Source organism: Lepisma saccharinum, chromosome 27, assembly GCF_977018435.1.
Source record: "Lepisma saccharinum chromosome 27, izLepSacc3.1, whole genome shotgun sequence".
Lineage (NCBI taxonomy): Eukaryota > Metazoa > Arthropoda > Insecta > Zygentoma > Lepismatidae > Lepisma > Lepisma saccharinum.
This window is the reverse complement of record NC_139255.1, coordinates 40,820,237-40,840,446: the sequence shown is the minus strand read 5'-3', so window position 1 is coordinate 40,840,446 and position 20,210 is coordinate 40,820,237. Positions and strand designations below refer to the sequence as shown.

The 20,210-nt window shown below is 36.7% G+C and overlaps 1 protein-coding gene across 4 annotated transcripts in view; it reads right to left on the bottom strand.

Annotated features, from left to right (window-relative positions):
• Positions 1–20,210, bottom strand: part of LRP1 (LDL receptor protein 1) — a 330,684-nt gene that overhangs the window by 70,376 nt on the left and 240,098 nt on the right. For 3 of the 4 annotated variants that reach the window (XM_083113424.1, XM_083113423.1, XM_083113425.1), the window contains exons 33-40: positions 17,852–17,875; positions 12,748–13,004; positions 11,537–11,691; positions 10,337–10,581; positions 8,164–8,397; positions 4,489–4,669; positions 1,822–2,026; positions 240–429 (exon numbers count right to left, since the gene is read on the bottom strand). In XM_083113424.1, the coding sequence (XP_082969550.1) occupies positions 240–429; positions 1,822–2,026; positions 4,489–4,669; positions 8,164–8,397; positions 10,337–10,581; positions 11,537–11,691; positions 12,748–13,004; positions 17,852–17,875 (1,491 nt within the window). The remainder of the gene's footprint in view (positions 1–239; positions 430–1,821; positions 2,027–4,488; positions 4,670–8,163; positions 8,398–10,336; positions 10,582–11,536; positions 11,692–12,747; positions 13,005–17,851; positions 17,876–20,210) is intronic. The other variant, XM_083113426.1, reaches the window with a different exon arrangement.

Below are 20,210 nucleotides of genomic sequence, written 5' to 3'. Positions count from 1 at the left end.
TACAATACTTACACACTAATATTCTAATATTAATCATCATTATTTAGAACAACTTTTAATTACTACAATTTTCAAGCATTGGGAATCTGTGGGAGTATATATATATATAAATTGGTATTGGGTCAGCGTTGGAAATAACTATTCATACACTGCCCAATCATTTCCTCAGATTTTCCAAATGGAATTGGCTCAGATCTAAAAATTCAATTTATACACGAAAGTAGAATGTATAAACTTACAATCATCTGTATCGTTGGCTACTGCAATGATGCCCATCGGTCGTGGAACTTCCTTCCTCAGCCACACAATATCCTCTCCTGTGTACTTGTTAGCACGGAGCACCGCATGCAGCACCCAGTCAGTCCAGAAAATATAATCTCCATACACCGCTATGTCAAATGGATGTTGAGGGCTAACTTTTGCCAGGACCTGCACAGAAATGGTTCATCTACAAAGTCTGATGAAACTTTAGTACAAAATCACATAAATTTATTTTCCACACATCTACCTATTTGGTATTGTATGAATTTTAGTGGCTTTTGCCACTATCCATGCCAGAACTTGGCATTATCAATCCAGCAAGTGAAAACTGCAAATTACAATGCTGAGAGTTCCAGATATCAAAATGACAAATAAATAGACATTCATGTGATGTGACTAAATGTTGTGTTTAGAAACAAGTATTTCACCATGTTTACTACTTCTTGGCACATGAAACCCAGATTTTATATTTAAACACACTTTTTTCTTTTGACAGACAGATAATCTACAATCATATGAATTAGAGTTGGCCTCTGGTTGAAATTAATTGACAGTGTGATGTTCTGTAGAATGATAATGAAACTAATCAACTGGTGAATAAAGTTCTGCAGCAGATAATAGTATATAGTAGGGATGGGCCGATATGAAATTTTGGCCAAAACCGATAAAGTAACGATATAAAATTAGAAATGGTCCTTGAAGAACCTGAAAGGTTCATTGACCTCCTTAATAAATGTGTATTTTGAGGTGACTGCAATGAAAAAGAAATTGCATATTTAGACATTTACTTTTTTTAAAATTAGGGCATGGAGATTATCCATAAAAATTACAACAAAATGGCAGAATTTTCCACTAAATTATCAGATATTTATCGATATATCGGATCGGTAAAATAATCGGTAATTTTACCGATAAACCGATACACCTATATCGGCCGATACTGATAGAGTACCGATTAATCGGTCCCATCCCTAGTATATAGAAATAATTACCAATAATTTTACTGATTTATTTCTACAAAAAGTATGTAACTTATTACATACTTAAATTGTAATGTTTCCGCATTGCAAATTGATGCCCAGGCCAAGATTTGAACCCAGGATCCCTGGTGTCATAGCATGCTGCGCAAACCACTCTGTCTCAGAGGCCAGCCATAAATAACGTTTATTAAAAATATCACTAATAAATATAGTTTGACTCCCATTGTATTTTTTAATGGTGAAAGAAAATGTTCCTCTCGCCTCTCCTTCAGTTTCTTTCTCTTCATGAAGGTAACTGTTCCTTAAGTACTACACTTCAAAAACACATGTACACTGAATTATTCACTTATAATGTAAAGAGTAAACCTTCATAACTCAAAAAGTTTCAATTACACTGCCCAAAGCAGTAAGCCTATGCCTGAAAAACAGTAACTGATCTACTCTTCCACCTTACACACCTTCATGGATAAGTAGTAGGACAGAACTAACTTCACCCTAAAATTATTAAAAATATTATTAAAAACTTACATTAAAGTTCAGGCTATCTTTGAAAGGAAATAATGATCCTACCACAACGTACCACTCTGTTAGATCCATCGTATTCACATCGTTCAATCTTATCAAGCCTTGCGTCACTCCAAAACAGCTTCTGTGCTTTGTGGTCAAGCGTGAGGGCATTTGGCATTCGAATGTCTGTTGTAATGATGGACTGAAGGTCATATCCACTGAAGTAAGAGCGCTGTATTGAAGGATGGTGGGAATTCCAGTTTGTCCAATACATTCTCCTGGAAGAGACAAAAAAAGAACAGCAACTGTTAATTGTGCTGGTGATTAATTGAATATATCACTGTGGAATATCTGTTTCAGTAGGACTAAAGCATCCATTTTGCATTTGTTTCTCGAGGCAATTATAACTAACAATAAAGTACTGTTTTACACAAATTTACTGTTAAAAAATATCTACAATATCCCACATCTTAGGTAGCATTCAGATCATAATGACAAGCAGCTTGCAAGAAGTGGCATGTGTCACCTTCACAAATAAATCCAACCTTTTTGCACTGTTTTTTCTTTCTTCTTTTTCTTTTTTTTCATTTTTGCTTGTCACTTCCATGTCACTCTGTGCTGTTTTCTTAATACAATTGAACCTGAGTTATACGTATGTCAAGGTGAAGAGAATATAATATGTATAACTGAGAAATACTTACAAATCAGATTTAGATACCATGTCATATCAATCATTATTAAAATACTGTAATTGTATCTATTTTGAGGAACATGATATCGCAATATAGGTTATTTCTGTCAAAGTGTTAAATTAACGAATCTAAAAGTTTGCCACATTATTAGTGAACACTTTGATACTGAAATACTGCAGTAGAGACTAGTTTTACTACCCAATTTTTAAAAATTGGGTAAAATAGCATTTCTTTTACTAATGACTGTGCAAAGTGTGGTAGAAGCGATGCCTAAATCTGCAGCTATTTCAGTTTTAGTTTCATGTGGATAAGCATCCACTTCCCGCATAAATGTTACTTTCTGGTCAAGCGTGTTCTTTCTGTTCTCCATGGCCGACCAGTAGCAAATGAAAACAGTCACTTCTGGGACATTGTTGTACCTTTGTTACATACAAATCAACTGTACTTTATGAAAGTTAACGTATAACATCAAATTAGTATTAAATGCATTACATACAAATAAGGTTTAATTAACAAATTTTAAAATTATATTCTGCCGAGACATACAGTAACTTAGATATAAAACAGAATTATGCAGAACTGAGTCTCAACTATATCATGTCACCTCAGTCTGTTGACCTGCATGCACAGTTAATGCTAGAGGTGTCAATGTCACTTGTCACTTCAGTGTGAAACCCCTGTTACTTGTAGATTGTTACTTTTGGCTGTATGCTGCCTTAAAGTTTCTTTCATATTTTCCTATACCAGGTTGAGTCAAAAGTTTGTTTGTTTTTTAACACTGGAAACAGTGAAGCTGAAGAAAATGCCTGGAAGGCCAAGCAAATACCTCGCGGTGAGCACATGACGTGTACACCACCTGTTACATACATTCACACAGGCATAACGCATTTCGACAAGGTACACTGCAATTACGGCAGTCCACCATGGAGATCAACAATTTGGCTGTGCATATCTTATTACAACATTATTGGAAAAACGGGGTGAGCGCTGCGAGTGCTGCAAGGGAAATTTGTGTGGTGGAAGGTGAGGGTACAGTGAACATTAGGACAGCACAGAAATGGTTCAAGTGGTTCTTGTCTGGGGACATGAGTGTGGAAGACAAAACCCAATGTGGGAGACTGGGTGCCATGGATGCAGATGACAGCCGATGCAAGCGTCAGTACACGGCACCTGGCACGATGCATTGGATAGTTCCAAAGCACCACGGTTCGTTCTCTTCACCAAATGGGTTTTGTCTCTCGATGGACTAGACTTGTTCTCCACGAGTTGACACCACAACAGGCTGAATGACGAGTCTCCATCCGTGAACAATTGCTTCAAAATTCACCGGACAACAGGTTTTTGCATGGAATTGGACAGGTAACAAAAAGTAGACCTTTCCACGATATTCTGCCATTGGTAAGCAGCGGTTGCGGCCACGACAAAAAGCAATGACAGTTGTTCAAAGAGGATGTTTTGAAAAGAAGGTAATGTTGTGCATATGGTGAAATATCATTGGTCCAGTGTTCTGGAATTCGTACCAGATGGTCGTGATGTCGACGAAAACCTTTACGTTGTAAAATTGCAGTGGGTCCAAAATGCTATGCACCAGAACTACCCAACATGGATGTGTCGAAAGAGAGCCTTGTTGCAGGTCGATAATGCCCCATGCCACCGGTCACCAATTTTTACCCAGAAACTGCAAGACTTGGAGAGGGAATTGAAAGCATTGCCTCCTTTCGCATACAGCCCTGATCTCGTGCCATCAGATGACCATTTGTTTCACTCTCTTGCACGTTTCCTGCAAAGACGACAGTTCTACACATTGGATGCTGTGGAAACAGGGGTGCGTGAATTTTTGGCCTCGAAACCAGCCGAATGGTATCGTTTTGGGATCGTGGTTCTCACGGAACATTGGCAGAAGACCATACAATAGTATGGCCTAGACTTTGCCAAAAAAGTCCGATGTCACACCTTGTATCTCCAGTCTCAATCACCATGTGCAAAAACGAACAAACTTTCGACTCACTCTGATATTATGCAAAAGAATAAATTTTAATTGTACTTACAAATTACAGCTGTCTACGGCAATGCCCCTTGGTTTATCATTCTGCCCAAGCTGGAGAATCTGCTCTGGTTCAGTTTCATTAGATCCCATGCTGATTCTGTTAATTGTTGCATCATTGTTACAGGTCCAATACAGAACATTATTTGAAGAATCAAATGCCAATCCTTCCACTGAGCCTTGCTCTGTAAAATAACGTCAAACAACCATTTCAGTTATTTATACATTCACACGGTCGCATTTGCTTTAAAGTGAGGAGTGACACATGAAAAGAAAAGTTACTTTGGTTGCCAAGCACATTGAGTGATCGAATCATAATTGTCAGGTTTAAGTCTAGACATTGATGCACTTTGTGACTGTCCATTCATCAAGTTCATAATTTATCCCCATTGTTACAATTAGCCTCTACTGGCACAAAAGCAATTCAAAATAACAAAAATTAAAATGTGGAGAATGTTTTTAAAGATAAAATAGCAAATGTTCCACTATATAATTACTAATGACACAATTATGCATATTTATGAAGATATATTAATGAAGGGTGGCGCAAAAGTCAACATCCTATTTGAACTGACCTTTATTTTGACATCTTGTCATTTATTGAATTGGTGCTTTAAGTCCACTTTATGCACAGTAAGGCTAATCGGGACTGGACCCACAGTTTAAAGTCTGATCCGAACCACTATGTGCCTCCAATCTTGTTGTTTATATCAGTAGTGTTTTGTCAGTTACATAGAACATACTCACGAAATTTTATTGTGTGAAAATGAATAAGTATTACTCCACAAGAACGTGGAAAAATTGTGACAATTTTGCGTGACACTTTTCCGGGCAGAGTAATATCCCGTTTTGGTGATTTGCCATGGCCGGCCAGTTCGCCGATTTGAAAGCTCCAAATTGTTTTCCTTTGGGAATATTTGAAGTCATTGGTATATGTGAATAAGCCAGAGACGTTACAGCAACTAAAGGACAATGTTCAGCATGAAATTGAAAACATTTCCCTGCAGATTTCAAACACCATGGAAAATGCAATAAAAAAATTAAAAAAAAAAAAAAAGAGCCCAAATTTGCATCAATTCGAATGCTGGTCATTTATTGGATGTTATCTGTGAAAATTGAGGACATAAAACTTACAAGTATCATTAAAAAAGTTTAACACCAAAAACCTACTTTGTTTAATTTAAAACCCAAGCTATAGGCTAAGAAAATCAGGTGATGACTTGCGCCACCTTGTATAATCTTATCAGGATACTTCTGAAAAATATATATACCATGTAATGAAAGGTTTGAATTGTATTAGGAGTGCGACATAATATCCAATGCTCAATCAGAATCAAAAAATATTGTGCTCTGGTAAAATTGCAAATAATTTGAACATAAAAGTACACTTAATGTACCACGATTTTTGTAATGTAAATGTCTATAAATTATGTTAAACCAATATCAGTAAGTATCCACTGGAACTCAAATCAGAGATACCAGCCGATACTTTTCATGGAGTTTAAATATTCTGGAAATTATGAAAATGCATTATTTTTACTATTTTTGCAATAACATTGTGGTATAGTTCCAACAGGAAATTTATTCATAATTGGGAAAAGAGACGCGGTAGTATATAAATATGTAGAAACTAGCACTCACTTTATCAGCGAAACTGTTTTATTTTTTTGTTCCAACAAAGAAGAAAAAACAGTTTTGCGGATAAAGTGAGTACTAGTTTCTCCATATTTATAGGAAATTTATTTATTAAAATTTATAAATATTCTGAACAACTTTGAATTGTTACTTTCCAAGTATCTGTATCAGTGGAAACCAGTAAAATTATGAGCATTATTAAAAGTATTAGTTCAAAGTGGTACCCACTCAACTCTATTCTAAATAAATGTTCTTACCCTAAAGGCAAAACCTATTGCATTTAGCTGTTCATGGAACATTTACTATTTAATATCAGTTAATTTTATTTTACTTTGTTCCTTTATCAAATTTTATATTAGCACAGCACTAATACATAATAAACGTTAAGCATTCAATACTGAAGGCAGAGTTTGATTGTATATTTCCTTTATCCAGAATTAGTTTCCAAAGCAATGGCAAGATTAGTTGAATACAAGGGTGGGCCAATACGAGCTTTTGGCAGGTTATTTATACAGTGCGTTCAATTTAAAAGCGGTACATAAGGTATATTTGAGTCTTGTTTTTGTTGTTGTCGTCCGTTATGTTCCGTCTCTTCCATTATGCCCATTGTTACAAGAAAGGTTTATTGTAGCGGAAGAGAGGGGAGGTGATGAGGAGGGAGGGAGGGGACGGACGCATTGTCAGTTGCAGATGTTCTGCTGTACTGCTGGGTTGTTTGTTCTTCGTTGAGTTGAGTGAGTGAGAAATTGCCCTCTACAATGCCATTTAGTGTTCAGGAACATGCCTTTATTGTTGAACAATATTTCAGAACAAATTCATTCAAAAGAAAGCTGCAGTAAATTCACGGAAATGTTCGGTAAGAGTGCTACAACTTAGTTCAATTCAGAAAATGGTCAATAAATTCCATGAGACAGGGTCTGTATGCAACGTGAAACACCAACATAGGAGGACTGTACTAACACAAGAGGCAGTGACTAATGTTAATGAAATAATGACAAGATCTCCCCACAAACCTTTACGACGCCTAAGCCAGGAGACTCAAATGCCCGTAGGATCAGCCCATACAGCAGTGAGGAAAATGTTGAAATTATATCCATATCGAATTCAAGTTTTTCAAGAATTAAAACAAATTGACTACCCTAATCGTGTCCACTATTGCCAATGCTTGAAGGACTTCATTGGGAATGACATCACTGTGTTGGACTACGTGTTGTTTTCCGATGAAGCATGGTTTCACCTGAATGGTTACGTGTCTTCGCAAAATTATCGAACATGGAGCTCTGAAAATTCCCATATTTTCGTGGAGTCCCCCCTCCACCCTCAGAAAGTTGGTGTCTGGTGTGCCATATCCAGGCGGCGAGTGGTAGGGCCCATTTTTTTTAAAAACACAATAGATAGTGAAACTTACCAAAACATTATAATGCAGTTTGTTGCAATGTTGGAACCAGAGGAACGTCTGTGCTGGTTTCAGCAGGATGGTGCAACTCCGCATACTTCCAATGAGACTATGGCTATGTTAAGATATTTCTTTGGACACAGGATTATTTCAAAGGGACTGTGGCCCGCCAGATCCCCAGATCTTTCAAGCCCGGACTACTTCTTGTGGGGGGTTTTGAAGCAAAAAGTATACAGGCAGAATCCACGCACCTTAGAAGACCTGAGGCACCACATCACTGAGGAAATTAGGAGTATAACTGTAGATGTCTTCCATAATGTTGCAAGAAATATGGAAAAACGTGTTAACATGTGTATTCAAGAATAAGGTCATCATTTTCAACATTTGCTTTAAGAATCTTACTTGTATATTTTGTATATTGTATAATTGTGCTCCATACCGCTTTTAAATTGAACGCACTGTAGAAATGCCAAATCATTAAAATTCAGTCATTTCACTGATACACAATATTGGTCGATACAGAGAGTAATGAATTAGGGTTTGGTGGAAGACCAGCAACAGCTGAACCTCGCCCAGCAATAAAGTCAATTCAAATCAATTATCTGCCCCATATCTATTATATACATTAAAGTAAATAGTTTTACTTACTTTCAACAAGAACATTGTGATTGCTGCCATTGAAATTTACACTGTTTATGCTGCCTCTCTGAATATCAGAGTAAAATATCTTCTTCCGTTTGTAATCAAAAGACAAGCCAATTGCATTCCTCATATATTCCTTTGACTGAATACTTGGAAATGGGGCATTTGGATTGTTCTCATCAAACATATGAATACTATCAATTCTGACCACCCGTGAATACATCAGGAAAGCATCATAATCTGAAAAAGTGGGGGAAAAATAAGTACAACACATTCAAACTGTTTTCAGCAAATCTTATTTATTTACTACAATGCTACAGTGTTAACCAAACCTTACACTAAAACAATAAACATGCATTAAAAATTTCATATAGTACGAATAAAAAGAGCATGCCCAATACATAAAACATTTAAACTCATTCACAAATACTATTTTCAAACATAATGAGCATGCACAACATAAAAAATAAATAACCACTTAAATATATATTCATACATAAACAACATGCACAATACAAAAAAAACATACTAATGCCAACTCATGAATACATATTTATACACAATACACATACACCCAGCCAGAGGCAGGAAACAGCAAAGGAGGATGATGATTATGACACATGCGAGAATTCATGAACAAAACATGTGCAATACACAAGATATGTGCAACTAATGCTCATGCAAAATATATACTTGTATTCATACAGAATGTGCATGCATAACATAGAAGAAATTATGTCAGCCAGAAATACATATTTATACATAATGGACATGCAGTACACAAAACAATTTACTGACACTACTCAAAAATACAGTTGCACATTGGGAGATTCATATTTGCTATTTTTGATGAGCACAAAATGAGAAATTTGACAATGAAATGTTCATTTTATGGAATTTCAAAAAGATAGGGAGCACAATGTAGTAGTTCAAAATGTAATGCAAAATTAGCTCTTAAGCATGAAATATAGAGTTTATTTGCTGTTCTAGCATTTTTTAAAGTTTAAATTATACAACATTCCAGAACTTTTATCAATTCATAGTAAAATGTGTGATGAAAAATTCATTTAATTACAAAAAATTATAAAATTAAAATATCTAAATAAATTAAGAATACATGGGCTGTACTGAAAGTAATCCAAAATTGGGGACAACTTCTTTATTAAGTGACACAGGTTGTTCAAATTGCACACATTGGTACTATCCTCCTCCATTGACAATAAAGAATGGATAACGTCATCCCAACTATGGCCGAGATCAAGAATATGGCTCTATACCTCCACATCACCCCATATGCCTTCATGGCATGTGTGCACCTGCACACGAGTACCTTTACTTATCAACATATGCAATTCATGACCTGCAGTTAATAAAAAAGTTACATCCACTTTTGCATCACTTCTGGTACAGCCTATGTATTAGTGTGAAACTATTGTCAATATTAAGTATATGCGTTTGTATTACCCAAGTTCCAAAAAAATAAAAGTTTGTATTTATTTTCTCATCAAAAAATTATAAAATATGGAAAACTAAACATTTATAAAAGTAATACTCTCTAAACTATGTATGAATACATAATGGATAGGCACATATAAAACAAACCAAAAGGAACTACCCCTCACTCAAAAATATATTTTCATACATAATGCACACACGCAATACAAAAACACATACATCAAACTAACACTCGCCCACACATTCTCCTACATAATGGGTGTGCACAATACATAAAAAAATTAAAACGAACAAAACTAACATTCATTCAGAAACACATAACTACATTACAACTAACATGCATTCAGAATACATATGCATACACACTGAGCATGCGTAATACATAAAATATGTAACACATTAAATATTTTCTCGTAACTGATAGAATAGTAAAATATTCTACAGCCAACACAGTTGATTAAACTACAAAAATAAAAACAATTAACAGCAAATATTGTACATGTAACCAACCCCCTTATGGCAGACAAAAATATGAATAAATTAGACCAAAGGGTAGTTGCTTCGAAACCATGAGAAAGACAATTTAAAACTTGTAACATCTAATACTGCAACTTAAGAGTTTTATATCTACGTTTTGTTACACCCCTTCACAAAATTTTACTTCTTAAGCAAATTCAAATACTTGTACTTTGAACATCAGCAATTGCAAATTAGAACAATTTACCTTCACATGTGTACCCATCACTGGCAACCCTGCCATGAGCACATGCACAAACAGGGTGAGTCCCGTTGAACAAGCAAAGTTCCTGACATCCACCATTGTTAACAGCACATGGATTCGATCCCTTCTGTTTCTCTTTTGAAAATACTTGTATATCCTTCAAGGAATCTCCTAAATTCTTTAACACATCTGTGTAATTGGACAGGTCTGTCAAGCCAGCCTGCTTAATGCTGCCTTCATTGTGTGTTCTGAAACAGAACAAATTATTAATCATTTCATTAATCAACAAAATTTCAAATTATGTTGTATTTTTGACTCTCTTTAACAATTGTATTTTACTCAAACTGTGCATATTTGTTCAGCTACGGCTCTGAGCATGAAATCTGTTAAACTGACAATGTTTGAAAGTAGACAAACAGTCCAAAGTAGAATATGAACTACTCAAACATGGCCCCACTGAAAATCAAATCATTGTTGTAAGCAGATGGCTAAGGTCACACTGGACTTTTGGCCTTTGTCAGTAAATTATTTTCGAAAATTCATCTCCTTTCAAAAACACTATTATATTCCAAATTCTAAAAAGAATGTATTTGTTCAGAATTTCTTCTAGAGTTTTCAAGTGAATCTTCATGTGGTTTGTTTTCGCGGTCGTCCAGATATTTGTGATAATTTTGTGGCACTGTAAGTCTATTTCCCATTACAGATACCTAAACCAGAGTGAAAACAACACGCATAAAAAAATCGCTTGAATATTCTTGAAGGAATTTTAAGCAATGTAATTTTTCAGAACTTGGATTACAGCAGTGTTTTTTTTGAAAAGAGGAATTTCTGACAATTTTCCTGGCAAACACCAAAGATTCAGTGGCCCATTAACTCCAATCTCCCTGTAATCGAGGGAAAATTTCAAAATGAATGACACACTGGCAGACACTATACCTGGAATGGACATAGACTGATTATACCAAGATTTGGACTGAAATTATATTTGCTTAATAGCTCAGTGGTGAAGCATTGGCATGGAATTCAAAAGACCTAGTTAGCCATACATTTACATACTCTTCTCAATCAGCGATAGTAATAATCTCTCTGCCAGAGATATATGAAGATTACAAACAAAAGGATCAAAAATCATTTTGTCAAATATGCCCATTTTCATTGTACATTTCCAATGCATAACACTTCGAGAAATAGTTAACAACTTGCATGTCAATCCAATATATCTTGTCCTTGTAAACCGTGAGGGCAAATGGATTCTCCAAGAATGGCTTGTTTCCAAGCAGTTCTTCCCTGTCAGTTCCATCATAGTTCATTCTTTCAATTGTATCTCGTGTTGAATCACACCAATATAATTTCTGCGCCTGAAAAAAAAAATGCACATGTAGTTTAGAATTAGTAAAAATAAAAGTGAGGTGTCGGCTGAGCCGAAACCAGTGGTTATCAGTATCAGAAAGTATCAGTTGGAATTAATCTACTGATACCAGCCAATACTCTTCCGACATATTGGTCTTTCACGGTGTCTGCAAAAATACCATGAGACACTTTCGCGGAGTCTAATTATCAGAGAAATTCTGCAAAATTCAAACTTTCTTTTTATTTTATACTAATTTGACAGAAAAACTATATTTTGTGAATACGTACTATATATTTTCATATTCTGATGAAATTCTTGAATATTCTACACCAAATTTCTTGGTAAATTAATGCATATAATTGGAAAAGAACATTTACACACCAATATTGAACAAATTTTAACTATTGCAATTTTCAAGTATCGGTATCGGTGGGAATCGGTAAGAGTATCGGCATCGGTATCGGTTCAAAGTGGCATCAACTCGGCTCTATTTACAATGGTAGTTAAACTGGTGTCAAGGTACAACAACTGCTTCAATGTCAAAGGCAATTGCATGGAGAAGTAGGTAAAAGTATGTAACAAAGCATGTGTAAACTGTTTCTGCAATATTGTGAATAAATATCTTCCCATGGTGAAATGTTCCTTACTTTCCTAGTATTATCCATAACACTACTGTTTTACCTGTATTGATATCTACAGAAATGAATATTTTGAATTTGAATTTCAAAGTTTTGGTGCATCAGCACTTAGGCTCTTTTGCACCTGTCACATTATACGGGGTCCAGCCCCTTACCATTATTAAAATAGCATGACTGCAAAGTCGTGTTACTAAAATATTAAAATATTCTGACTTTCGTTAAAATCTGAGGCTGTAAGGAGCACTCAGCACACACAAGGACAAAAAACAGGACAAGTCCCAGTCGCCAGAGCCTCGTTCATCTGCAAAATGCAGTCCAGGGCATTGACATTTGGGTGTACTACGTGGAAGGTCACCCTTTACACCCCAGAAATCAATATTATTAACAGCTTACTTCTAATTAGAAAAATGAAAAAGTATACATACCTCTTGATCAAGTGCAATATCATTAATATGATGCACAGATTCATTGACGAGAACCTGTCGATCGGAGCCATCCAGTCGTGCACGCTCAATGCGAGGTTCTTTCCCCCAATCACTCCAGAACAGGAAGCCGGCAGCGGGGTCCAGGGCAATGGCCATGGGCTTGTCCACGTTTCCACTCACAACCACATATCTATTAGAGCCATTGAGTCTGGCCATTTCTATGACACTGAACTTTGGATCTGTCCAGTAGATGTTACCTGCGAGATTGTGGAATGATGTTATTACTATCAGATTTGACTGAGGAAAAAAGGAGACTGAACATTTTGCAAACTACACAAAAATAAAATACAATTGGAATAGATTTGTTTTGCTTTGAGTTTCGTTTCAAGTCCACTTTTATGCACAAATAGGTTAATTGGGACTGGACCTACAGTTTAAAGTAGGATCCAAACAACTATGTGCCTCCAACAAGTATTGAACCTGGGACCCCTTGTTTACAAGGCAACAGTGTTTCCACTACGTCACCAGGGAGGCCAAATTTAAATAGATTGTATGCATTTATGACAAGAATATGGCTCATGTGAAACTAAATTGTGCTTTTGTCATACAGTACAACCATGAACTTTTGTATTATTCTTGATTTCAATCAAAACAATTGTCTTCCTTAAATTCATAAGAAATAATGGGTTTTCATATGATCTGACTGATCAAATCATACAGAACAGGAATGGGACCAATTCATCAACACATGCCAGCATATCAGTACAAATTGATATGATTGTACTGTTATTCAATTAACAACTCTGCCATTCTGTTAGGAATGTGGAAGGAAAGACCAACTAAAATCATGGCCACTCACATGAATTACGAGGTGGTCAATTAATAATTCACTTTCTACACAAAACATATGAAATTTTATATCAGTACCGAACAGTATCAGTTGTTTACATTGGCAATTTATCAGTATCATTAAAAATTTAATACTGATACAGCACATATGTACATTCCTGTATATATGATTGACTTATTAAAATAAACATGTTCTCATTGTGAAATCTTCCTGGTGTGATTACCCAACAAAGGTTCAAGAATATTATGGGACTTATTTTTAAGTTATTTGATTTTTTCAAAGTTTTTGTGGTGATTACATGAAATAGATGATGGGAGGCTCACAAAGGACCATACATGTCCAAGCCAGGAGTTGAACCTTGGTATTGTGATTGTAAGTAAACTGCTGCATGTGCTTTGCCACCAGTTGTGGGAAAATAAAAGTACTTTTTATAACCAACACAGCAATTGCTCTTTTTGAAGAAAAGATTCAATTTACTTTCTTCCAATTGTATTTTATTGACAAAAACCACACCATGCATAAATAACATGCAAGGTTAAAATTTTAATGAAGTAAAAATATGCCAAAAGAACAACTACATTATCACAATTACATAACATAACTTCAGTAGAACTCATTGTAACTGGTCACCATAAAATAAAAGCAGCATGCTCATAGACTTCTGATAGTTAAAACATGTGTACTTTGAAATTGAGACTACAGCCAAGCAAAAGCTACCCATAGCAAAGAAAGCTAAAGAAAAATCTAAATGTACATAACAGTTTATATAAAACTCATCAATACATATCATCAGACAACATTTACATACCTGAAAAAAAATATATTTCATTTTTCTCGCATATATTCATTGTGATACTGCATTAGCACAGTTGTTAAAATACATTCTTTAAATGTTAATTCAAGAGTAATAAATTTAGTTCTCTGATTACAAAGTTTTTACCTCACATAAATGCAAGAATTATTGGCATCTCTTAGGGTGTATGGAGTACCTTATTTGGGAGGATGCTGAAATAACATCCTCTCATCTTTACACTACAGCAGAGTAACAACATCATTGCTCCCCGTCAAGAAAATCCAACAGCCCTTTGAGGTAAGGTAAATTCCCCGCTCACATAGCACCACCATGGATTCAACATTGTAACGACCCTGCGTGGTCGCCACATTTAACGATCCTGCGTGGTCGCAATATTATACTTTTGTTAAGAAGGTATGGATGAAGAATGCATACTAAATGTTTAAATGTGTTAACGGATCCACCTCTACGGTTATTAGTTTCGCTTATTATTATTTGACCTTGCATGGTCGCTGTATTCTGTAAATGTTAACGGGTCCACCTCTACGTTTATTAACTTCGCTCATTATTAGACCTTGTGTGGTCCTTGAATTTGGTAAATGTTATAATTTATCGTCATTTACACTGTTCAACTCTATGTTTAGGATTGCAGAGTCCTGCGAGGCTCATTATTAATTGTATTGTCTAAATGCACACAGTTTTAGTTTATATTGACACGTGCAACTAGTGATTTTCCCACTAGTGTTTTCTTAATGTCACTTCTTGGATGTTTCTCAGTAAGTAGGTTGCAATATGTAAAAAAATGAGTTAGCAGCGCGTACTTGTAATTAAAATGTTCACCACTCATGCGCCACCGCGAGTATAAAGCCAGCGCAGCGAGGCCCGAAGTTCAGTTGGCTTTCAGGTCGGCTCACGATAGGATCTCTCTTACCAACGGACCTGGAAGAAGGATCACTCCGCTCTTGCGAGAGTCCAAGCATCCTAAGGAAGGAAGGAAGGAAGTTGCACTCCGCTCTTGCGAGAGACCAAGCACCCAAGAGAAGTTGTCCTCCGCCTGCGGGCGAGAGAAGCCGCACTCCGCCTTCCAGCGAGAGAGGTTGAACTCTGCCTTTGGCAAGAGAACCCACTCCACTTTCGAGTGAGAGATACCCCCACTCCGCTTATTGGCGAGAGAGAACCCACTCCACTTTCGAGTGAGAGATACCCCACTCCGCTTATTGGCGAGAGAGAACAACTCCACTTTAGAGTGAGAGGACCCGCTCCGCTTGCTGAGAGAGGTTTCCTTCCCCTATCAACCTGCGGCACCCCGCCAGGGTAGTGTGGCGTTGGGTTTCCAGACAACCTACTCTCTCTTTCGGGGGAACCCGTGACGACTGCGGCGACCAGGCCCTAAATAAAATTAGGTTCCCATACTTTCCATTGGCGCCTCACTGAGAGGAATGAATTGGATGTTCCCTGCTCCCCCCTTATCTCTTCGAGTCTAAAGGTGGTACAGGCAAATGCACGTGAGTGGTAAGGGTAAAGGTAAAGACACGTGTGTAAGTGTGCTAACGGACATCCTTGTGATAGGATTATAATAAACTGTTACATCTATATATATAAACCTGGTTTAGTCTTTCTTTGCACCCAGCAAGCCCTGAGATATTTCTGAGTCTTTGTACTACGACTGAATCAGTTAGCACATATGGGTAAACTTTTGCCGACCACCCAACTGCAGTGTTTAGCATGTTGAACGCAGCCAGTACCAGTACTCCTGCGCCGTGGTGCTGAGCACTGCGTGGGTGGACGTTGCAACATGAAGACACATTTAGGGGGATGTGGGGTAAGACCTCACACATTCTCAATCCCTGTCATTTTGGAGGTGATGTGATCGGTACCATGCTCTGGTCACCTTTACCCCTGAAGGGTTGCCCCCAGGTATCCGTTTATTTTAGGCTGGATGAACCCCAGAGCCACTTATTATGTGGGGACAAGGCCACCTTATTAGATCACCCACCCTGGGAATCTAACTCGGGTCTCCTGCATGGCAGTCAGACACCCTACCGACTAGTCCACCACAGCTTTCTTTGAGGGGCAAGACCTACTAAGTCACGTGAAGTCAACACTTAGAATCCCTTTGACTTGTTACACTAACATCTTACTTTTTATTTAAATTATCTCCAAATTATCCCTACCAAGAATTGAAACCAAGAACATTCACACCAAAAGCAGGAGGCCTAATTATTTTGCTACATTGGAACCTACAGGCTAATAAGTGATAATCAGATTAATCAGCACTCGATTGGTTTGATTTGATTTATTTTACTTCGCGTTTTGTGCCTCTTGGCTAATTTGCGAAGATGGGGATGAGTGATGAAATGATGAAATTGATGAATGGACATTCACAAACAACCATGCCCGAGCAGGATTTGAACCCGGGACCCTTGGCATTGCAGCGCGATGTGCTAACCACTCAGCCACAGGGTCCGGCAGCACTCTATTGGTACAATGTGATATAGGCATATCGGTTATTATTTCATAAATATAAATATGTCATAGTTTTGTGATGAAAATGTCTAAATGTGTTAAAATCCATCCCCTGGTTTCATACAATATTTAAGGAAGTTTACGGCAAACATTCATGTAATATTTAAAAGTTTATGATGAATTGGTGGATTAGCGATTGGTATCAGAAAATCTTCACCCAAAATAATTAGGTAAAAATGATGAAAGAACATACATACGCACAAATAACACTAATGGCCTTCCCTCAATATATACTTATATAGGCTTTAGAATTTTCTTTGCCCTCCCTCCCTCACTCAATAATTCAATTATACATAATAGATGAAACATTTAAAAATCATTTATCCCTTCTCTACTATAACTCCTACCATAGCTTAATCATGAGCAATTCTACAGCACATGCAATAACAGCAATGAAACATAGTATATACAAATGCCACATTCATCTACACCAAAAGCACTACAGTAACATCTCGTTAATCTGGACCCCGATAAGCCAGACTTCGCTTAATCCAGACAGGCAAAAGGAAAAAACAAAGAAGCAGAATGCAAGGTTTTAAATGTAGCTAGAAGCCCTGAATTGTCGTATTGCTTTTCATTTTACTGTACTGTATAGTGTATTTAGGCCTATGCCCTTTAAGTGCACCATAATAAACATGTTTTGTTGCTATAAACTGAGATTTAATGCACTTTCTACTGTTCTTGTAGGTTATTTCAGTTAATCCAGACTTTTGTTAAACCGGTCAACTTATCCCCCCTCATTAGTCCAGATTAACGAGGTTTTACTGTATATCATTACATCAAACAGGAAGCACAATATGATACAGCTGAGGAATAAGATCAGAAAGTAATAAGCAAAAAAAGAAAACATCATCACAGTGTAGATTATGTTACATATGTGCAAAAATTCTACTGCCAACAATTAACCACACCTACAAAAAGTACTAATATTCTACCTCCAATCCAATCCACTGCCAATCCTGAAAAAATAAAAATTTACATTTGTACTTTCAAGGTTTGACACTTTATCTTACAATGCAGTTGCGCACACACAGATGTTTGTGCCAAAACACACTCACATTTAACATTCATGCACACAAATGTGCTCTTTATATATTTACATGTGCAAAAAAGCAAGCTAATAATTTACAGCATATTTACAACCTGTAAGAATTAATTATATTTATAATATAAGAGTTTCAGAATTTTATACATTGATATAAGAAAACATTATTTCATCCTTGTGCTCAATAGTTAAATGCGAAAAATGAACTACACCTATGCCTTATCTCATCCAGCATCTCTATATTGGTGATAAAGATGGTTTGAAGGGGGATATGAATGATTGTTTGGATACGTAAAGACTGAACCAAAATTGATATATTGGTACATAAGTTATTAATAGGTCTGAGATATCAGTGGTGCTGGGATCGGAAAGAATTGGTTCAAATTTAACACAGTGTTGACCTCAAAGTCTCTTTCCGTCTCAAGAATGCTGATCATTTTCACTACTCTTTAAAAAATCATATCTCAAAAACTATAAATGTAAAATATATGTATCATACACTATTGAAAAGTTTGATTCTTCCTCTTTATTTTGATATATGGTATGTTACATTATAACCACATGGCTACCTTGGACGTTTCATCATAAATTATATGAAATGTACTTAAAATAAAAAGTTGACAAGATATATGACATGCAGTGGCAGCGATTGGGTCCCAAAACTGGGGGGGGGGGGGGGGGGCAAGGTGCCAAAACTATGGGGGGGGGGGCAAATACAATATATTTCCCTTTGTATATAAGATTTAGCATAGTGGGGGGCAAAAGTGGCAAAAATTGGAGGGGGTAGAAAAGAGAAGCAAGCATAATGCTATCAGACGACAACTCAAACAGAACCGTTATGAGAATTTGCCCACCATCTAGTGGCAGTATGATGTCCAAACATTACTCAGGATTGCTAACTCCATATATATACGTGATCCGCACACTAAGTGTTAAGTACTGGTATTCTTGCTATCTCAGAACATTATATTACAAAGTCAAACATCGAGGGAAATTGCCTTCTAACGTTTATACATGGTTTTTGCAAGAGGCGTGCTGCAAATTTTCGTGATAGGCAAGCAATGGATCAGTTTTTCATTTCGGCTAATTACATTTTCAAATTTAATATAAGGGGGGCAGTTAAGGGTAAATTTGGAGCCAAAATTACCAAAAATTGGATGTTGGTGAAAATTTTTTGGAGGGTATTGAGGAAATTTGGGGGGAGGGGGTTTGTGAGGTGTGGTTAAATCACTGGTATAAACACAGGAGGGGGGCTGGAATTGTAAGGGGGGGGGGCTCTTGCTCCCATTGCTAACTCAGCCCCCTACAATGTGTATTTTGTCATACTTTTCCTGCCATTAGCCTATTTTTAGGAATATTGTGCCAAAAGAGAGGTTATGACCCCCCCCCCCTTTTGTACGTCACTGCATGAGTGTGATTTTGGGAATCTTCATGCCTTTGCACTGCAATATGGAAATTACTGAAGTCATTTTGGCCTGTAAAGTTCAGTGTTCAAACAAATGATTTATTAACAACATTGCTGCTACATAACCACACAATACGTAACGTCGTTACCTTCTAATGAACGGGCCTCGGATTTGATAATCGGTCGAGTGGTTCGGATCCCACTTCAAACTGTAGGAAGAGTCCCAATTAGCCTTTCTGTGCATAACGTGGACTAAACAAATTCAAACATAATATTGTATTTTACTGAGATACTTTAAACTACTAAATGAAAACTTTCCAGTTTTTCTTACTTGTTTTGGTTATGCAGAGTTCAGGATACGGTCTGTCAGGATTAACCACCTCCAACTTTTCGGCACAAGTTCTTGAACTGAATGATTTTCAAAGAAGATCCCTAATCGAGTACTTACCTTCACCAATCCAAATCAGTGGCTCATCTCATTTGTCAACCCTGGCGGTTACTTTCAATGTAGACCATACTTTAACAAAAGACAGCGAAAACTCCACACGAAAGAACAGAATAGGCCACAGTAAAGAAAAACATGTATCCGCAGCTCCCATACTTCCAAATGCACCCTCTTCCTCACTCTGTTTGCACTGTTACATACCCTCTATATTTCCAAGTTACTGATCACATAACTGATATGTCCAAGTATTGGCTGGTGATTTTTTTTCGTATAAATACCACACAACCGGTACTCATTGACTAACTTTATAGGCTAATTTGTTCATTACTGGTAAGTTTCACACGTGAATAATTGTACCGAGTTAGGTGGTGATACGGATATATAGAAAATTCTGAAACT